Below are 18,930 nucleotides of genomic sequence, written 5' to 3'. Positions count from 1 at the left end.
GGTTTTTTTTTTTAAGTGTCACTATTAGTAATGTCTTTTATTTGAATTTTACAGAACTGCTGCAGGCAAAAAAAAAATATTGAAAATTAAAGTGCTGATCCTGCAAACAATTACGCAGGGAAGCATCATTACTCACATGAATAGCCCCAAACTCAATGAGACTACTCATGCTAAAAGTTAAGCTAAAACGGTAGTTTAACAAAAAATTTCCTGGCATAAAATCTGTCACTTCAAAACAAAATTGCTTCAGTGTTAACAGTGAAAAGTTATTTCGGCTTTTGATATATTAGCCAAGTTATTGTGGACTTTTTTTAGACATGCCGAACAAAATTTTTAAATTAGGAACCTTAAATTAGACTCCCAAGCCCATATTTAGGCAAAAACCACCAAGGAATGCCAGTCTCATTGACTTCAGATTGCAAACTCTTATGGAGCAGTATAACCTAGTCAAAGAAGGTCAGCTTTTTTGACTTGTGGAAGTTCAACATATTGGAATGTGGAGTTGGTTGCAAATATAGCACAGCCTATGTTGTAATCAATGTGTTTGCGTGTGCATGGTTCTCAGAGTAAGGATGTTAATGAAACCCTGGAACCGTCTTTTTCATCAAAGATTAGAGCATTTTCAAGGTAAAACTTCTTAGTAGAAATACTCCCTATGTAAAAACTGAAATCCTGCTAACAATTAGGAAACTAAAGAAACAAGTAAACATATTTGACTATAAAATGGGAATTCAGCATAGTTGTAGCTGTGTGAGTCCCAGGATATTAGAGACACAAGGTGGGTGAGGTAATATCTGTTATTGGACCAGCTTCAGTTGATGAGAGAGACAAGCTTTTAAGCAACACAGGGCTCTTCTTCAGATATGGGAAAGGAACTTACCTCATCAAAGCAAAATGCAAGGTGGAACAGATATCTTAGCACAAGTAGTTAGCACATATTGTAAGGGACCATCCAAGGTAGAGACCCTCACCACAGAACCTGATATCATACCAACATGTGAAGAACTAGAAGAATTCTTCCGCTATCTCCGCTTCAAAAAATTCTGTCACAACAATGATGACACCACTCACAACTACCATGTTCCCACCTATAGTCATAAGAAAAAAAAAATTCTCTAAGTGGACACTACAGAGTGGGCAAAACCACACTCTTGATCATTACATTGCTTCAGGAAAAATAACTGCGAAATCCTTAACATCACATCCACCGTTATCTCTTCACCGCCAAGAGGACTGCCATATCGTCCCTGAAATCTAACCATCACATAGTGCTCAAACTAGCAGACAAAGGGGGTGCCATTGTAGTCCTCAAACATGATGACTAAGTTAATGAGGCCAACAACTAATCTCTGACACCACCTGCTACAAAGAACTCAGAGAAAACTCCACACCGCAATTTACCCAGGAACTTAAGAATATCATCAAATCCTTCCACAAACAACTCTAAGACAGTCTACAAACTCATCCCCTAGGAACCCACCCCAGGGACCTTCTACATGCTTCCCAAGATACATAAACAAGATACAGGCAGACCCATCATATCTAGCCACAGAACACTTACTGAAGGAATATCAAGACTCAGAGATACCATCCTCAAGCCACACCCAGGGCCAGCTTCCTCCAGGACACGGCTGACTTCCTCCACAAGCTCCTCAATATTAACAACCTCCCTCAGAACGCTGTCCTTGCCACCATGGATGTCACTTCCCTATACACCATCCCTCACAATGATGGCACAGCTACCTGCCTGAAATATTTACAAGACAGTGGACAACCCTAACCACCCTATCTCCACCCCAACACATCGCCAAACTCATCCATTTCATCCTCACCCATAACAATTTTCCTTTCAACAACAAACACTTTCTCCAAACCATGGGAATGGCTATGAGTATTAGGACAGCTCCCCAATAAGCCAGCCTCTTCATAGGTCAGCTTGAAGAAGAATTTCTGAATAAATGCACCACAAAACCAGTGATCTACCTGAGATACAGCGATGATATTTTCATCTTCTGGACAGAAGACTTAAATTTCCTCATAGATTTCCACTACAACTTCAACAACCACCACCCGTCCATTATACTCCCTCTGGAACACACTCATACCAGCCTCAACTTCCTGAACACCACAATCAGCTTCAGCAATGGAACTCTTCAGACAGCCATATACAAGAAACCCACAGATCACCACACCTACCTTCATAGGTCCAGTAACCAAACCAAACACACCAAGAAATCTGTTATGTACAGCCAGACTCTCCGATACCACAGAATATGCTCCTAGGAAAAGTTTGGGATATACTTCTTAACAAATTTAAAACTGCCTTCATCAAACAAGAGAAGTAGGATCGCATCATGGAATGGGACACCCAAATACACCGAAAGAACCTGCTGCAGTACAGAAATAAAAAACCCACTCTGATTGCACACACCTACTGCAGTTGTCACCTACTGCATCACACTGGAATCCATATGATGGGGTATCCTCAAACAACTACAACCCATACTCAACGGGGACCCCATTCTGAAAGAAATCTTTCCTGAACCTCCACTTATGGCCTTCAAACAACCCCCCAACCTCTCCAACTTCATCATCAGAAGCAAGCTCCCCACAGACCAGGACCCACCGACTCAAAGCGCATCAGATCCTGTCAGAACAACCGATGCAAAACCTGCAGACGTATCTCCACTGTTACTATGATCAACGCCCCCCACAATACATCTTTCCAGAGCCATGGATCCTACACGTGCCTATCACAATATGTGGTATACTTCATCCAGTGCACTAAATGTCCCAATAGGAATTATATGAAACCAGGCAATCATTACATTCTCAAATGAACTCACACAGGCAAATAAGACAACACCGTATCACCTGTGGGTGAACACTTTTCATAGGTCAGATATAGAGTGATTGCGCCATCAGTCTTCATCCTCAAAGGAAACCTGCACAACACTTTCAAAAGATGAGCCTGGGATATATCTGCTAGATACCAAAAATCATGGACTGAACAGAAATACTGGATATATGGCTTATTACGACAATCTGTAAACCACTAACCCTTATAGTGCATTTAGTGCATTTTGCTGTGATGCTGGGCGTTCCTTTACCAGACATGAAGAGCAGCTCTGTGTAGGTTCAAAACTTCTCTCTCACCAACAGAAGTTGATCCAGTAAAAGATGTTACCTATCCCACCATGTCACTATAAAATGGGGAGAAAATAAAGAATTACCAACATGTAAGTACAAAATCTTTTTTTTTTTTAATTTAAAGAATGGACTTTAAAAAGAAACATGATTTTAAATCATTGATAGTTGAAAATTTGGAAGGGGGAGTAATTACCTTTCACAAACTCCCTGAATCAGACTGGTTCAATTTGACAGAGCTTAGAAACTCCATAGGGCATGTAAAGGAAAGGAGGCAGGGAATTCATTCTGTTAGTGTTGTGCTTGATGGGGATTGAAGGAGAGGTGCATCAGTTCTGGCACTGAAAGGGGGATTGCACTTGGTGGGATACATGGAAAAGAAGTTTTGTTGTGGCACAGAAAGAGTTACATTTATGGGGAAATGAATGGGTGTGGGGAATGAGCGCTGCCTTTCCATTTTCTCCTCTAGGATGGTTTTAGTGGAAGAAAAATGTACCTCTATTCCCCAACCTTATGGTTTACCTTTACCTTTACCTTAACGCTTCTCATTGCCCTGCATGCCTGCCTTCTCTGCATCAATTTCCTCATCACACAGTCTCTCTCTCCCACTTTCTTACCATTCCATGTCTTTCAGGCCCCTTGCTGAATCAAAGATTGAGCACTCAAGGGGGAAGGCATTGGGGCGGTTAAAATTCCAACAGCTACTATCCTTCCTGGAATGAGGTGTGCATATGAAAAGATGCTAAAGCTCAAGATGTTTTGATAACCAATGGCTTTGAGGCTGCAAGTTGAATAAAGAGTATAAATGGTGTGGGATGTCTGAGAAAAAGACCATTATAAATATTCTGTGATTTTTTAAGAAAATAAAAACAATAGCTTTTAAAATGAGTAGATTGCTATCTTTGCACCATCAAGCTAGAAACTTACACTTTTAATAAAAACTTAAATTAACACTGTATATTTATTTTTAATGTAATATTACTTAAAATCTTACCAAGTCTTACCCAAAAGATTCAAAGGCAACAGTCATTAACATTCCTTACCAAGGGCAAGGGTTGTGGATTTTCCATCACTGTTGTGTGGTTGTTGTTTTTTTGTTTGTTTGTTTGTTTTTTGCCAATCAAGATTAGATGTTTTTCTAAAATATATGCTATAGTTCAAACAGATATTATTTCAGGGAGGTTCTATGATCCATTTTATGCAGGTGGTTGGACTAGATTATCACAATGGTTCCTTCTGACCTTGAAATCTAAAAATCTCTGAATTATTGAGGACAACCATGTTAACACTACTTGAGGGTCAATACTGTACTTTAAATATAATCCAAAAAAGTTAGACCAGTTTTACTAAAATGAAAGATTTGATTTTTCAGACTTTCATATTTCACTTACATCCTGTTCAGTTATCCCCAAAACATTATTTATAGACTCTCATTCCTTAGATGACCACATTTAGGAAATGTCAGGTGTATTGATTTAGTTTTGGCAAAGTTAGTGGGCTAAGATTGGTTAATTCATTCCAGCTTTATCTATGGAGCGGTATCATTTCACTGTAATACTATGAGACCATAACTTCTGTTTGAGCTGTAGCATATCTATTAGAAAGATATTTAGTCTTCATTTAAAGACTTCAAGGGATGGGGAATTCACCAAATCCCAAGGTAAATTGTTCCAATTTATTCAACTTTTTGCAATCTATCCGTTAACCAGTTTTTAATCCACTTAATATAGGCTGCATTGATTTTGTATAGTGTAAATAGATTTAATAATAAAACATGATCTCATCAAAAAACAGTAACAAGTTTGTTTGACAAGAACTATTTTTCATAACACCGTATTGATTAGCATTACCAGGGTTACAGAACTTGGTTTGTGATTACAAAAAACCCCCACATCTCTTGCTTGTTTCAATGTATTTATCTGGAAGGTGAGAAAATGTTTCTGTACTTAGCGTCTATATTATGTATCTTCACAAAGATACTCTATCTTTCTGTATTAAAAAAATGTGTAACTATGCATTCACTGCCTTTACCGCTTGGTTATTGGCATTCCTCATCTTATATTTCAATGTTACTTATTTAACATTTTCAGTTAGATCCCTGGAGCATTTTACATGAGTGGAGATCTACTGTATATTATTGGAGAAAAAAATTACTTGTAATTTTTGTTCTCAGAAGATAGTGATTATAATAGATCCCCACTTACCCTTCTATCTTCTTCACAGATTTGGAGATGTTCTATTATATCTACTCTATTATTCTTTCACCTGAAAAAAGAACTGATTGTCAAAAGCAGTGCTGGCTCATCAGCACTTAAATGTACCAGGCAAATGAGGTGGCCTAATAGCTTGAAATTTAAATAGGGTGTTTCTGCCAGTCACACAGAGGGAGCACAAGCCAAGAGTGGAGATCTATTTACCCCTTACCACCTTTGAGTACAAGAATTACAATTATGGGAATTATTTTTACTTACTTAGTCACTTCAGGGGAAGCCTTTGCTCTGAAGATCATGGGCATTTTTTAATCAGACATTTAAAGTGATCTGCTGACCTTTGACAAATTATTTCGGTCATCTAGGAAGAACAAGCATGGCTGTGACATCTGTCGCTGTAAGAAATGCCCAGAACTTCCTTGTGGTAAGATCTGTCCAATGGGCTTCCAGCAGAATAATCATGGTTGTCTTCTCTGTAAGTGCAGAGGTAGGTGTGAATGCATTACCTCCATATCTATGTTTCTTTCAAAGCAATTAGAAGCTAGGAGAAATGGAAAGGAGTAGTACGTTATATTAATAAGACTTGCAAATTGGTAACTCAAATGGTGGTAGTCAATTTCATTTTCTGTAGGGGAGGACCCTGTATAGTAGGGCTTTGTTACCATTTTTAGTTTTTTGTGTTTTTAATGTCAGCCTAGTAAAGGTACACACCACACAGTTTTTTTGACATTTTAGACCCCAATCCATCTTCCATTGAGAAGTCAGTGAGAGTCAGTTGATTAACTTTAGTAGGATTTCAATCAGGCCCTTTTAAGCCTGAGAAAACTGATTGAATTTCTCTTTGCTTCCTTCACTGGAATATGTGTTCTTTAAATCTATATTTAAATTTTTTTAAATATTTAATTTGACTTCCAACTGACCCAATTCACTGTACATCATTGCATCAGTATTTGCACGTTGCTTTGAATGTGTAAAACATTATACAAGTGCTAAGTAGTATTATTTCAACTGAGCTGTAGGTTGCTTGGGAGCTAGGTGAATATTATTTTTTTCTGATCCTGTTTAAATACATTTAATCTTAAGTATTATCGAAATAATTTGCTATTTCATCCCTCTGCGTCCAACAAGTTCTTAGAGACTTTTGGTTTGTTAAGTAAAAGTAACAAATAACTATTTATTTTGTTAAAATATATGATTCTTAAAAGCTTTTACTTTTGTAAGTTCACTTCTCTTGTCTGTAGAAGAAAACTTAAGGAAAACAGTTGGTCTGTGGAAAACTTCAGTTTTCCTTCAATTCACAATGAACAGTGTCAAAGCTTGGCAATAATGCACAAGTTTTGACTTAACCTTTGGAGACTTTTTATGTTCCTTCCTATTGGCTATGTACAATATGATCCATATAGTTTTATAATAGCTAAACAGTTCTGTATTAATAAACAGCTGGGATTTATTTCAACAATATTAACACATAATATCCCTAATCATTTAATAACAATTTTGCAAAATGTAATTGAGATAAGATATTTAAATTTCTCTTTAGTGAACAATACAAATGTTAACCAGTGTTAAATAGTGTTACTGGCCTCATGCACTCTCATGGTCTTCTATTACCTCTATTCTGACACCTCTTATGTGCTCTCCACCTCCTCTCTCCAGGTGTGCATCACTTCCTGTCTCTTATATCTCTTCAAGAATGTCCTGCAGTTTCTTTAACTAAACATGTTAACACTAAACTATACTTCTTATATAGCCTCCTAATGACTCTTCTGTCCACGCTTTCTCCATAACCGTTAAAAACTCCATTTCCTCAAAGTTACATTATCTATAACTCTACTCTATCTTTCTCTCCTATATCAAAGAACTCACTATATCTTACTGCTTTTCCTTCAATAATGTTTCTAAAATCTACTCTTCCCTTTCCTTCTCCACAGTCAAGACCATGTTCTTATACTGTCTCGACTGCTATAACTTTTCTTTCCTTCCCATCTTTAATATATTCAGTGTTCAGCAGCTAAAATGGTAACCATTCCTCACTCCTTAAAAATGAGGCTGAGGAGTTTGTTTTATGCAGAAAGAGACAGGAAGTTGGTGAAAGGAAATGAGCTGGGGTTGGCATGGTGAAATGCCTGACTCTCACTGTTGAGGCTCTGCAAGAGCACTGCCCCTGCCTACATCTCATCTCCTGTGATGCTAAAACTTTCCTCCTGGTCTCTGCCACTCTTCACACCTCATTACTCTACTTTTCACCTCTTACTACTCTCACCATTATGACTTTTTTCCCACTGATTTCTCAATAGCTGAAACAACATCCCTCTTCTTTTGCACCCAGCATCCTCATGCTTTCCAATCTCTCTTCAAAACCTATTTTACTCTACCATTCTTGTCATATGTCAAATGCTGTTTAAATGTATTCGAATATAAATTATTCACTCACTGTGAATATGTATATAGAATAATAGGACTCAGATTATTTGTTTGTTTTAATCGTTATCCTTCATTTCCCTATACTTTTTATCTGTCTTTATATTTTGTCATATGTTTGGCTAATTTAGGTTGTAAATTCTTTGAGCGGGGACCATGTACTTTTCAAATTTCCAAAGTACCATCCAAACCTATGGCTTAATTTTCTGTTGCCACATATGGCCACTGCCTCAGTTTTCCTATCTCATCTGGGTAAATTACTTAGCTTTATGCATAGCTTCTTTTTCAGCTGTGGCTTGCTTACCCTTCTGTTCACCTGCCTCTTATCCCTCCTCTGAGGCCTGTCTGAAATTTTCTTCCAGGACTTCCATCTCCTGGACTCTCTACCACTATACAAGCTCCCTCCGTAGTGAAAACCACTGCCAATTTTGCCTCTTTCCTGATCTGTATTACTGGGGCTTTTCTACAGCCCTGTCCCCTTTCCCAGCATGCACTTCTGCCCAGACTACAATGCTCAATGTCATTCTGGGGCTCAACCTGTGAACAGGCTGTGGCGGCCACGTGATCTTCTTTCTTGAGGGCCAGCACATGCTGATACAGGGTTTATTCAGTGATTATTAATAAATAAATGTCAACAGTAAAAATGTAAATGTCCTACAGTCTGTACTTTTCTCCCAGCATCTCGCTCTACACATGAGTATATGCATGTACGCATGCTGCTCTAACGAACTGTTTTAAATAGTTGTACTTTTCATCAATTGTTAGCTTTTGCTCAGGCTGCATTCACACAACCCTGAAGTATGAGTGTTAGTCACACAGCAATTTTTACTTTGGGATTTACATGTGCACAAAATTTACTTTTATATTAACTCTCTTAACATTGTAACAGCTGCAAGAGTTACATATCTAAATAGGTTTAAACTGTGTTTTAGCACTTAAAGGCTACTTTGTGCAATTAAATTTCCCATGTCCATCCAGGCCATTCCTTCAGCTGTAAAAGTATAGCTTGTACTATACCAGTCCTGAGCACAATCTCATTTATTTAAAGGACTTGGGGACATCAGAAATCTTCAGATAAACAGGATTTTAAATGAAACTTAGAGGTAGTTGGCCAGCTAGCTTTAAAGGAACTATGATCTCAAGCATTCCAGATACCTGCACAATCTGGTGAGACACAGTAAAACCATTCTTTTGTTAATCAGCTCTTTTGGTTACCCAAAGATTGCTTAAACAAGGAGGTACAGTTACACCACTGTATATGTTCATGTATACTTATTCAGCTACATTTTCTAATACAAACATGTCCATGTATGTCAAGTTTTTCTGACCCTTATAATTTTCAGATGCACTAGAGTCATAGAAATTCGGGTTGGCAAACACCTAGAAGGACACTCAGCCTATCTCTGTGCCAACGTAGAATAGGGCTTGAGACCGGTGTAACTCTGTCCAACATGTCCCCTTTTAATAGGCTACCTTTAGTGAGGCAGGCAATAATTCTTGAATGGTCTGTAGGCCTTGTACTAATGCCATGTAGCATGTGGATTAACCACTTTTACCCTTTGTAACATACTTACATGGTGATGTAACCTTACTGTAGGCAGCAAGCACTGTAACGGTGCATATCACCTTACAGTAGACAAGTTTTTGAAAAGATGAATTCTAAACTGCTTATCTATTTTCCTTTTTTTTAAAACCTAACCAATTCCATGTTTCTTGGATGACTAAGAACCCTGCATTCTCTGTTGCAAACTAGGCTTAAATTATTCAGCACTCCAGTGCAGCAGACTAACATACCTGTGGCTACTTCAAGTACATTTAATAATAGAGAGTTTTATTGCATTCACTGTGGAAAATGAATGATAACCAATAAAGTATTTCTTGTGCTGTTTAATTATTATGTTAAATTCTGTTGTCATGCTACTCCTAGGTGTTTAATGTGCCCATGATTTTTATTTGTAATGAAACATTGTATTGGGGAAGATGTAGATTTTGACAGCTGTGTAAGAGACGGTTTGGTTTTTGGCTCTAAGGTAGGCACGGAAAGCACTTTGGTTTTAGAGCACCAAGAGGCAATTGCAGCTTTTGCCAGAGGGGAGGACTTGATTTCTTCTTTCCCAATCCTAGCAACCTTTGACAGCAACCAGCGGCACCACTAGTTCCTATTCCTGTATCTGCCAGTGCAGCTAAAATTATAGATAAATACATTAATGTAGCTGAATGTTTAAGCCAAAATGATGGGCAATGAAAGAGTAACAATGTTGATTATTATTATTTAAGATGATGTCATTAGGTCTGAATCAACACCTCATTGAGATAATCAGGAGTCTTTTAGAGCTAATGTTTGACTGCTTGCATACTCATGTAGACAATTCATCAGTTTAAACTTAATTCCCATTTGGAAATCTATCTTCACAACTATAAGAGTTAAAACTTTTTTTCTTTGTAAAAGGTTAAATTCTGGAGTACAATTCTGAGAAATTCCTAGGGCATAGAATTCCAGAATACGTGGAGACTTATCTTTATTAAAAAAAAAAAAACCTATAATCTACTTAACAAATCTGGAACTAGAAATTCTAGATTTGTCCCACTTTGTTACATGGTGCTAACTAATGATGGAGGTATTAGCCATTGACATAGAGTATCACAGCAAAAGGCTGATGAGAGCAAGGATGTCACAATTGACATTTGAAGGGAGAAAGATGCCCTATTTGGATTTTCAGTTATTCTGATCCATGTTATGCAATATGCAGTTTGAATAAGGCATCAGTCAGTATGATGGAGTCAGCCTTAATACTTGTGCTTTATTATGTCCTCTTATCTGAGTACATATAAATCATATATTACTGGTAAAGGAGGGCAGGGAATGGTACAGCAAAAGGAGTGGTTTGATGGTGCTTCTGGCCAGTACAATAAATCATTCTTTACCAATCAAGCACATATTGGAGGATGCCTACTGGTGCCTTAGATGCTGGCAGATGTAGTGTCACTGACACTATGCTTTATGGTACTATTTAATACCCAGGCACCCCAAGCTAACTGACAGCCCTATAGTGTGTCCTTCAACAAAATCTGTTGCCTTTCTCTCCAAAGCCAGATAGCAGTTAACTCAGCAGTTAATAACAAGGGAAAGGAAGCTTGTTCCAATCCACCCTTACACACTGCAAATTACTCCTGCCATTGCTGCTATGATTACTCTAGATTTGTGCCCATTTTCTTCCTGTTGAAGCCTCTGGCTTCCATACATATTGCAAATTACTATACCTGGATAGCAGGGTTAATCAGACAACATTGCTCAACTAAAGCAGTCCCAAAACTGTACACAGAGCCAGGGTAAATATAGCCGTGTACCCATCTAAAGATCTGTTGGATTCCAAGCAAAAGAAGTTTTAATTTCTTAAGAGTAAATTTGAGTAATTAAGTGTAAGTTTGAAGAAGGGAACATGTTGGGATAATAAGAGTAGGTTAGATAAATGTCTATCAGGGATGGTCTAGACAGTATTTGGTCCTGCCATGCGGGCAGGGGACTGGACTCGATGACCTCTCGAGGTCCCTTCCAGTCCTAGAATCTATGAATAATTTCAGTACTATTACCTGCAAAGAAGCTAAGTGACTTAAACACAATAAAGAAGTTACTGTGTATTTTAAAGCGTGACACAGATATCACAGGTTTAGATTTATAGGACATTATAACAGGTTTTGGTGTAGTTGTGAGCTATAGTGAGCTGGGGGTTAGTTATCCCAGAGGTGTGCCAGCAAATTTGCAGCAAGATTCAATGGGATTTTTAAAGTTTTATTTTCGGGAGGGGTTACTCAAATTTTTAATATTTTGACAAAAATTAAAAATGCACAGCAGTACATCATACAAAAATGTGTAATATTTAATCTGCAAGGATCCAATTGTAAATATACTGTAATTCAAAATGAATTTACTAGAGTTGTCAGCGGTCATTATTGAGATACAGCAATGTACAAGGAGAAGTAGTTATATAGATTTGAGTTTGATATGACAGACCACTCAGAAGGGTTGTCTTCACTGCAACACTAGAGCTAGCCTAGCTTAAGGGAGAGTGAATGACCACACTGGAGCGATTGGATTAGCAGCTGGTGAGTTGTAATTTTAGCTGCTGCATTGTCAGGGTTTTCCTATCTCCAACATCAGCAGCACTAGAGCCATCAGCCCACAGCCCCTGACAAGCTAGGTACATGAAGCTTTTAGGGATGTAAAAGTTTAACTAATAAGCATCAGTCTTACTGGTTTCGGTTAACGATTAAACTCCGCTGCTGCCCTCGGGGCCGGCAGCCGGGAGGGTCTTGGGGCGTGGGGGCCGGCAGCCAAGGGCCCCGTGTAAAACATGGGGGTGCTGCAGCACCCCTGGTTCCCCAGTTAAACGTTTAACCATGTTGTGACTGGTTAGACACCCCCCCCTTCTGGGATGCCACCTGATGTGCTGGGGTTTAACTAAGCCTCCCCTGCTCAATCAGTCTGGGTTCCCTCTCCCTGCTTTGCTGAAGTAGGCTCTCCGGCCTCTTGCAGCACACAGGTAGGGCCACACCCCTCTGCAGACATAGACTGAAGTCAGCTCTGTGTAAGAGGACTACCCCAGCACTCATGTGCTCACCCCTTTTGGGGGGAGAAACCCAAAATAATATTGTGCTATATAGAAAAATCTGCACAGCACAAGCTCATAAAAATCTGCCCTCCTCCTCAATGTGAAGACAGATGTGCACACTTCTTGCCCGCCCAGTTAGAAATTGCATAAACGGAGTTTTATTATTAACAAGAAATAAGTGTATTAACTACCAGAGGTGTGTGTTAAGTGAAAATAAGAGATAACAGACAGAAAAAAGCAGATTACTAAGCAAATGAAACCAAACACGCAAACTAAGCTAGGTTTATTAAAGAAATTGGTTACAAATAGAATTTCTCACCCTAGATATTGTTGCAGGCAGATTACAGAAAGTCTTGAAAGGCAGCTGCACTGGTCTCCTCTTGAGACCTCCGGTATTATTACTCAAAAGCTAGATGCCCATCAAAGTTGGGTTCTATCCTTCTCCCCTCAGTTCAGTTTTTGCTTCCAGGTGTTTTTTCAGTGTCTCTTTGGGTGGGGAGGCAGAGGAGGACCATGATGATGTCACTCCTGTGCCTCATATAGCTCTTGTGTAAGGGGGGAACCCTTTGTCTTCTAGTGGAAAACCACTGGCATTCCAAAAGGGGAAGAGGGGTATTCAGTACCAGGTGACTTGGACCCATGTCTCTGCACGGCCGTGGCAGCCATTGCTCGTAGGCTGTCTCCAGCGTCCACAGGAAGACTAAGCTCTTTCACAGTCCATTGTCTCTGCTAATGGCCCATTAAGCCTGTCTGGCTTTTTCCATTGTTGTACCTGAAGTGCTGGGTGGGAGAGACACCCAAAGTAACACATCTGAAATACAGATACATAGTTAATATTTCTAACTTCAGATACAGAAATGATGCAGACATACAAATTGAATAATCACATTCAGTAAATCATAACCTTTCCAATGATATCTCACATAAGTCATCTTGCATAAACTACATCTCAGTTATGTTATATTCATATCATAAGCATATTTTCATAAAAAATATGAAGTGAAAGGTATCACGTGTAACCAATAAAATTGTAATTGGTTACATGGTTACTTTTTTTAACCACTATTTATAGCCCTAGAAGCTTTAAAACACCACTTAACTCAAGCTAGAGATTTGTGTGTGTGGATGGGAATCAAGTTATGGGCAAAACTTGCATTATAACATGTGCCAACAGTGCAGTGAAGACAAGCCCAGAGTGATGGCTGGTTCAGTGAAGAACTCAATTGCTTTGGTGGGATATAAACTCATTTTATTATATTGACTATTGGGTTATTGTAAAACAAACCCAAATATCAACAGCATCCTCCCCTTACCTGTAGTCCAAAATAAAGTTTGGGAGGGATGTCTGACTTCAGGAAAATCTAAGAGATGAAGAGAAACCGTTAGCTCTCTTCTTTCAAGCCAGTTCAACTATCCGATGTCCATTTTTCCTTTATCTGTCTATCCTTTTTAATGTAGCTGTAGCTGTGGTAGTCCCAGGACGTTAGAGAGGCAAGCTGGGTGAGGTAATATCTTTTATTGAACCAATGTCTGTTGGTGAATTTCAGTTTTCCTTGCCTGGAATTGGGACTACAGCAAAGACCTGTATGGTCCAGGATAAGATATTAGAAGTGTATGCATATACTCCTCTATTTTTTTTCACCAACACAGACATCAGAGTGCAACTGTTTTCCTACAGAATCCTTGTTTCCCCACAAAAATCAAATGTACTTCTAATTAAGGAATATATCATTAAGTATTATCTATTTAAAATATTTTTAATTAACCTTCTGTATCTTCCTTGTTTTTATTATTTCTTCTGTTTCCCTTCAGTCATTATTTTTCATCCATGTGTATTCTTCCATAACTTTCAGCCTCTGTTTTCCCCTAGGCTGATTATAGGTAAATTTTCCCTTGCACTTTTCCTTGTGCTGTATTCTTTAACATCTTACCCATGTTCTCTCTGCCTTTCCTTGTTTCTTCTAATTTTCCTTCCTTCTCTTTTCCTAATTTTTCCCCTTCCTACTCTTTCCTTCCCATTACACACTTGTTATTTTTCCCCTCTGATGCTTGCTTACTCATTCTCTTTTCTGACCCTCTGTTTAAGTAAACTTGACTAATAAAATAGTCAAAACACTAGATTTTGTTTAAAAAGGGTAAAAAAGGGTAAAAAAAAACACCTGAAAACAGAAAGAAAAAATAATTCATTTTGGGCTAACAAAACACTGCATTTGCCCTGAAAAGAGGCAGAGGGGAGTGGAAGTGTCAATTTTTCATTTCAGCAGGCAAAACCACAAACATTTAGTTTTGGTTTGACCCAAAATGAAATTCTTAGGATTTTTAGGTTCGTCCACTAAACCAAAAAATCAGATATTTGATCAGCTCTGCGGAATAATTGGGTCTTGTACCATTCAGAGCTATAGGCCTCAATTCCCACAAATACTTAGGTATATGTTAATTTTAGGAATACGCTTAAACACATGCTTAAGTACTTTGTTGAATTATTATCAACAGCTTGAACTTCACCTGGAATTAAACACAAAGCCACTGCTGAGAAGTGATTACACGTGTCCTGTGATGAAGTAACTTGGGGTCAATCTGTAGCTGAAACTGCCAATCATTAGTATGTTTGGGAGGGGGCTTGCAGGAGCATTTGTTGAAATTCTGCACAAAAACTGAAGGGAGGGTTGGCGGTTCATCAGTTGGAAGCTACAGAGGGAGAGAGAGACCTGGCTGTGTGGCTTGATCACAGGAAGACTGAGACACCAATCAATGTGTCTGGTAAAAAGGCAAATGTGATTCTAGGATGAATCAATTGAGGTATCTCCAGTAGCGAGAGAGAGGACTATGAATGCCATTGTACAAGGCATTGGTAAGACCTCATTTGGAATATTGTGTACAATTCTGATCACCCATGTTAAAGAAAGATGAATTCAAACTGGAACAGGTGCACAGAAGTGCTTCTAAGATGATCATGGGAATGGAGAGCCTATTTTATGAGACTAAAAGAGATTGGCTTGTTTAGTCTAGCAAAATAAAAGCTGAGGGGGGAGATGATTGCTGTTTATAAATACATCGGGGGTAAATGCCAGGAAAGGCGAAGAGATGTTCAAGCTAAAGGACAGTGTTGGCACAAGAACAAATGGATATAAACTGGCCATGAACAAATTCAGGCTGGAAATGGGAAGAAGGTTTCTAACCATCAGAGGAGTGAGGTTCTGGAACAGGCTCCCAATAGGAGTTGAAGAGGCAAACAACTTAATTAATTTTAAGAGCAAGCTGGACAAACCTATGAGTGCAATTGTATGATGGGGTTACTTGTGATGGTAGTGGACAAAGTTCAACAGTCTTGGTTCTGGTTTGTCTTATGTTCCTAAAGCTCATGCTTCAGGTTTCATCCGGCCACCAGCAGGGGTCAGGAAGGGACATCCCCCTCCCCCGGTGTATTCTTGGAGGGTTTCTTTTATATCCTTTCTCTGAAGCTTCAGGGATGGCCACAGCTGAAGATGGGACATTAGGCGGGGAGGACCAGGGCTCTGAGGTGGCATTTGAGCATTTTCTCTCTCAGGTGCTTGGTTGGCTGTTTCTTGCTCACATGCTCAGAGTCTAACTGATCGTCATATGTGAGGTCGAGAAGGACTTTTCCCCTCTGTCACATTGGCAGTGACTCTGGGATTTTTTTACCTTCCTCTGTAGCATGCAGGTGCGGGTCATGTGGCAGGATTATGTGGGTATATCTCATTTAATCATTTCCCTCCCATTGCAGGGGCCTGGAATACTGGTGCACCTTCGTCCTTCCTGTTCTCTGCCTGTGGTTTTTAATAGTCTAGTCTCCTACAGATTGTAATACTTTGGTCTCATTTTGGTTGTTGGGTTTAGTGTGCTGGTGCTGGGTGCTGTTAGTTGCCTGTGATGTACAAAAGGCCAAACTAGATTATCTAGTGATCCTTTTTGGCCTTAAACTCTGTGGCTGAAGTAGAATGCTAAATCACCACCACTAGAAATGACTTATACCTGGAGCTCGCATTTGGAGTATACCAGATTGCATCAGGTGACAGGTATTTCCAAAATAATTTCTTGGGGGAGGATACTCTTATACACATCCAAGGTCTTCACGTGTCAGTATACCTTTCAAAGTATCACCAGGTGGTATATGCACTATTTCCTTATTTTGAAATATCTTACTTCACTGTCACATTATATATCAGTGGATCTCAGACTTTTAAGACTTAGTATACGACTTCTAAATCTCAAAACTACTTGCTGTACTACTTTAAGTAGTGTAGCTACAGTCAATTCTTATTCTAATAATGTACTTCAGACCAATTTACTTACCATGTTTGTGGCCTACATACCGCCAGTGGTACATGCACCACAGTTTGGGAATTACTGCTCTAGATGTTATCAAAAAAGGACAGTTGCTACAAAAAAAGAAAAAGAAAATCCAGCATTCCTTTTCACACACCTCTCCATTTTCTTTTATTATAAGCCGGAAAAAAACGCTGAAAACGAGCTACAAGAAATACACAGGAATTGCAGTTATCACTTAGGCAAGAGATTACCAAAATAAGTTATTTAACATAAATAATTTCTCATGCAAACAACATGTGTTACAGCAGTAGAACCTGAAAGCAAGTCAGATCACAGAAATCCCAGCCCAAAGCCAGTCACAGAATTCCAGCCATAACCACTTATTTTTTTAAAAATCCATAGAACCAACCAACCCAGAATCTGAATCCTTCTGCAACATCAAATGTCATGAAGGGCATGAACAAGTCTCTGTCATCCCTGTCTATCCTGGCCACAGGAGCCAGGTCAAAAAATGTTACCCAATCCACTAACTAATAAAAGCAACACAAACTGTCGTCCTCTCACCCACCAGTCAGCACAATCCAGGAACAAAACAATTTTCAACATTTACCAACTCTCTTCAAAATAAATCACATATTGTAATAACCAAAACAACCCAAATAAATATAAAACAGATTCATGGTATGCGAGATATTTTCATTCACTAGCATGATCTGTCATAAGTCTCTTGAGGCTTCTTTTCAGCCTATCACTTGTAAAGTATGTACGGTCATACCTCATTCATGGAAATACTTCTCATGTCACACTATCCACTACCATGAATGCACATAATGTATAGGAAATTATATTAATTGTAACATTTTTATATTACATTTTCTGCTAATAAATTTGCTTATGTTTTCTGCCATTGCTTTTCTTCCTGCCTTCATTTTTAATTTCCCTTCTAGTATTTAGCCTGTCATACCATTTCCTCCATCAAGAAAAAGGGTTGAGATGAAGTGTGTTCCTACAGCCATTTTCCCATCTGTTTGTTAATCCTTCTCTTTCATTCTTTTATGCCATCTCTCCTTTCCTTTGCCCTTCTTTTTTTTTCTTCCTCCTTTCCAAGGTTTTCTTCAATCACTCAATCCTCCACTTCCTCTTCATTCTCTTTATCCCCATTGTCTCCCCTGCTTCCACGCTACGTTACTCACTTTACTGAGCGTCAACATATTCCAGTGGAGGAGGGAGACAGGTGGTACTTTGGGGAGACTAGAGTCTTGAGGGTAGAAGAAGAATGCCAGGGTTCTCTTAACCATTTCTCTCCTATCTCTGAGGAGAATGCTGGACCCAGTCCCCAGCTCCTGTGAAAGTGCTTTGGAATCGTATCTTCCTATAGACCAGGGTGGCCAAAACTTACTCGCCCTCCAAACTGCATATGACAGTCTTCAGACATTTGAGACCCAGAGCACACCTGCCAGGAGCCGGGGTTTGGGGTTTCAGCCCCACTCCTGATGAAGCCCCAAGCCCCAGCAGGTGAACCCCGCAGGGCTGAAGCCCCGAGACCCTCCTCCCCGCTGGACAGACGCTTCTACCCCACCACCCCACTGAAGGGCAGAGGTCCTGAGCTCTCCATTCCCCCCCCACCACCTTCCCAAGTCTGGTAGGTAGAGAAAAGGGGGCGGGGGGGCCGAGGTGGCTTGCAAGCCGCACTTTAATGGTAAAAGAGCGCAGGTGGCTCATGAGCCACAGTTTGGCCACCCCTGCTATAGATCAAAAGAAGAGAAGCTGAAGATATTCTCTTTTCATCCCTGGAGGTACTGGAAGAGAGAGTGGTGGCTCTTTGGTCTTGTGATCACCTCCCTCCTAATGGGAGGGTAGAGGCTGAGCGTGTAGGGGGTCAACCCAGGAACTCAGAATGCAGAAATGGACCAAACTAATCCCTGATGTAACTTCATTTAAATTAATGGAACTACACCAGGGATTAATTCAACCTTATGAGCATTGCTCTTTGATATTGCTCTCACCCTGATTGGGTAATCTTATATTTGCTGTCACCACAGTATGAGCAGCAATATGCCTATCTCGGAATCCCAAGCAAGTGACCACCAGCCCATTGCAATCCAACTCGAAAGATATTCCAAGCAAAGCACATTGTCTCCTGGTCATAAGGAGATGTGCAAAGTTGTTTTTATCAGCATTGACTTGCCAAACCAAAATTCAGTTTCTATGTGATTATGACCAGTGCATTATCAGTAGATAGAAGTGATTAC

General features: G+C 39.4%; 1 protein-coding gene across 4 annotated transcripts in view; it reads left to right on the top strand.

The window, feature by feature from the left end:
- The window catches only part of CRIM1 (cysteine rich transmembrane BMP regulator 1), a 316,866-nt gene that overhangs the window by 263,375 nt on the left and 34,561 nt on the right, over positions 1 to 18,930 (top strand). For 3 of the 4 annotated variants that reach the window (XM_034764948.1, XM_034764951.1, XM_034764949.1), the window contains one exon: positions 5,723 to 5,844. The exons of the other annotated variant lie outside the window; for it this stretch is intronic. In XM_034764948.1, the coding sequence (XP_034620839.1) occupies positions 5,723 to 5,844 (122 nt within the window). The remainder of the gene's footprint in view (positions 1 to 5,722; positions 5,845 to 18,930) is intronic. 4 annotated transcript variants of the gene reach the window in all.

The sequence above is a fragment of the Trachemys scripta genome, chromosome 3 (genome assembly GCF_013100865.1).
Source record: "Trachemys scripta elegans isolate TJP31775 chromosome 3, CAS_Tse_1.0, whole genome shotgun sequence".
NCBI lineage: Eukaryota > Metazoa > Chordata > Testudines > Emydidae > Trachemys > Trachemys scripta.
This window is presented reverse-complemented; position numbering and strand designations above follow the sequence as displayed.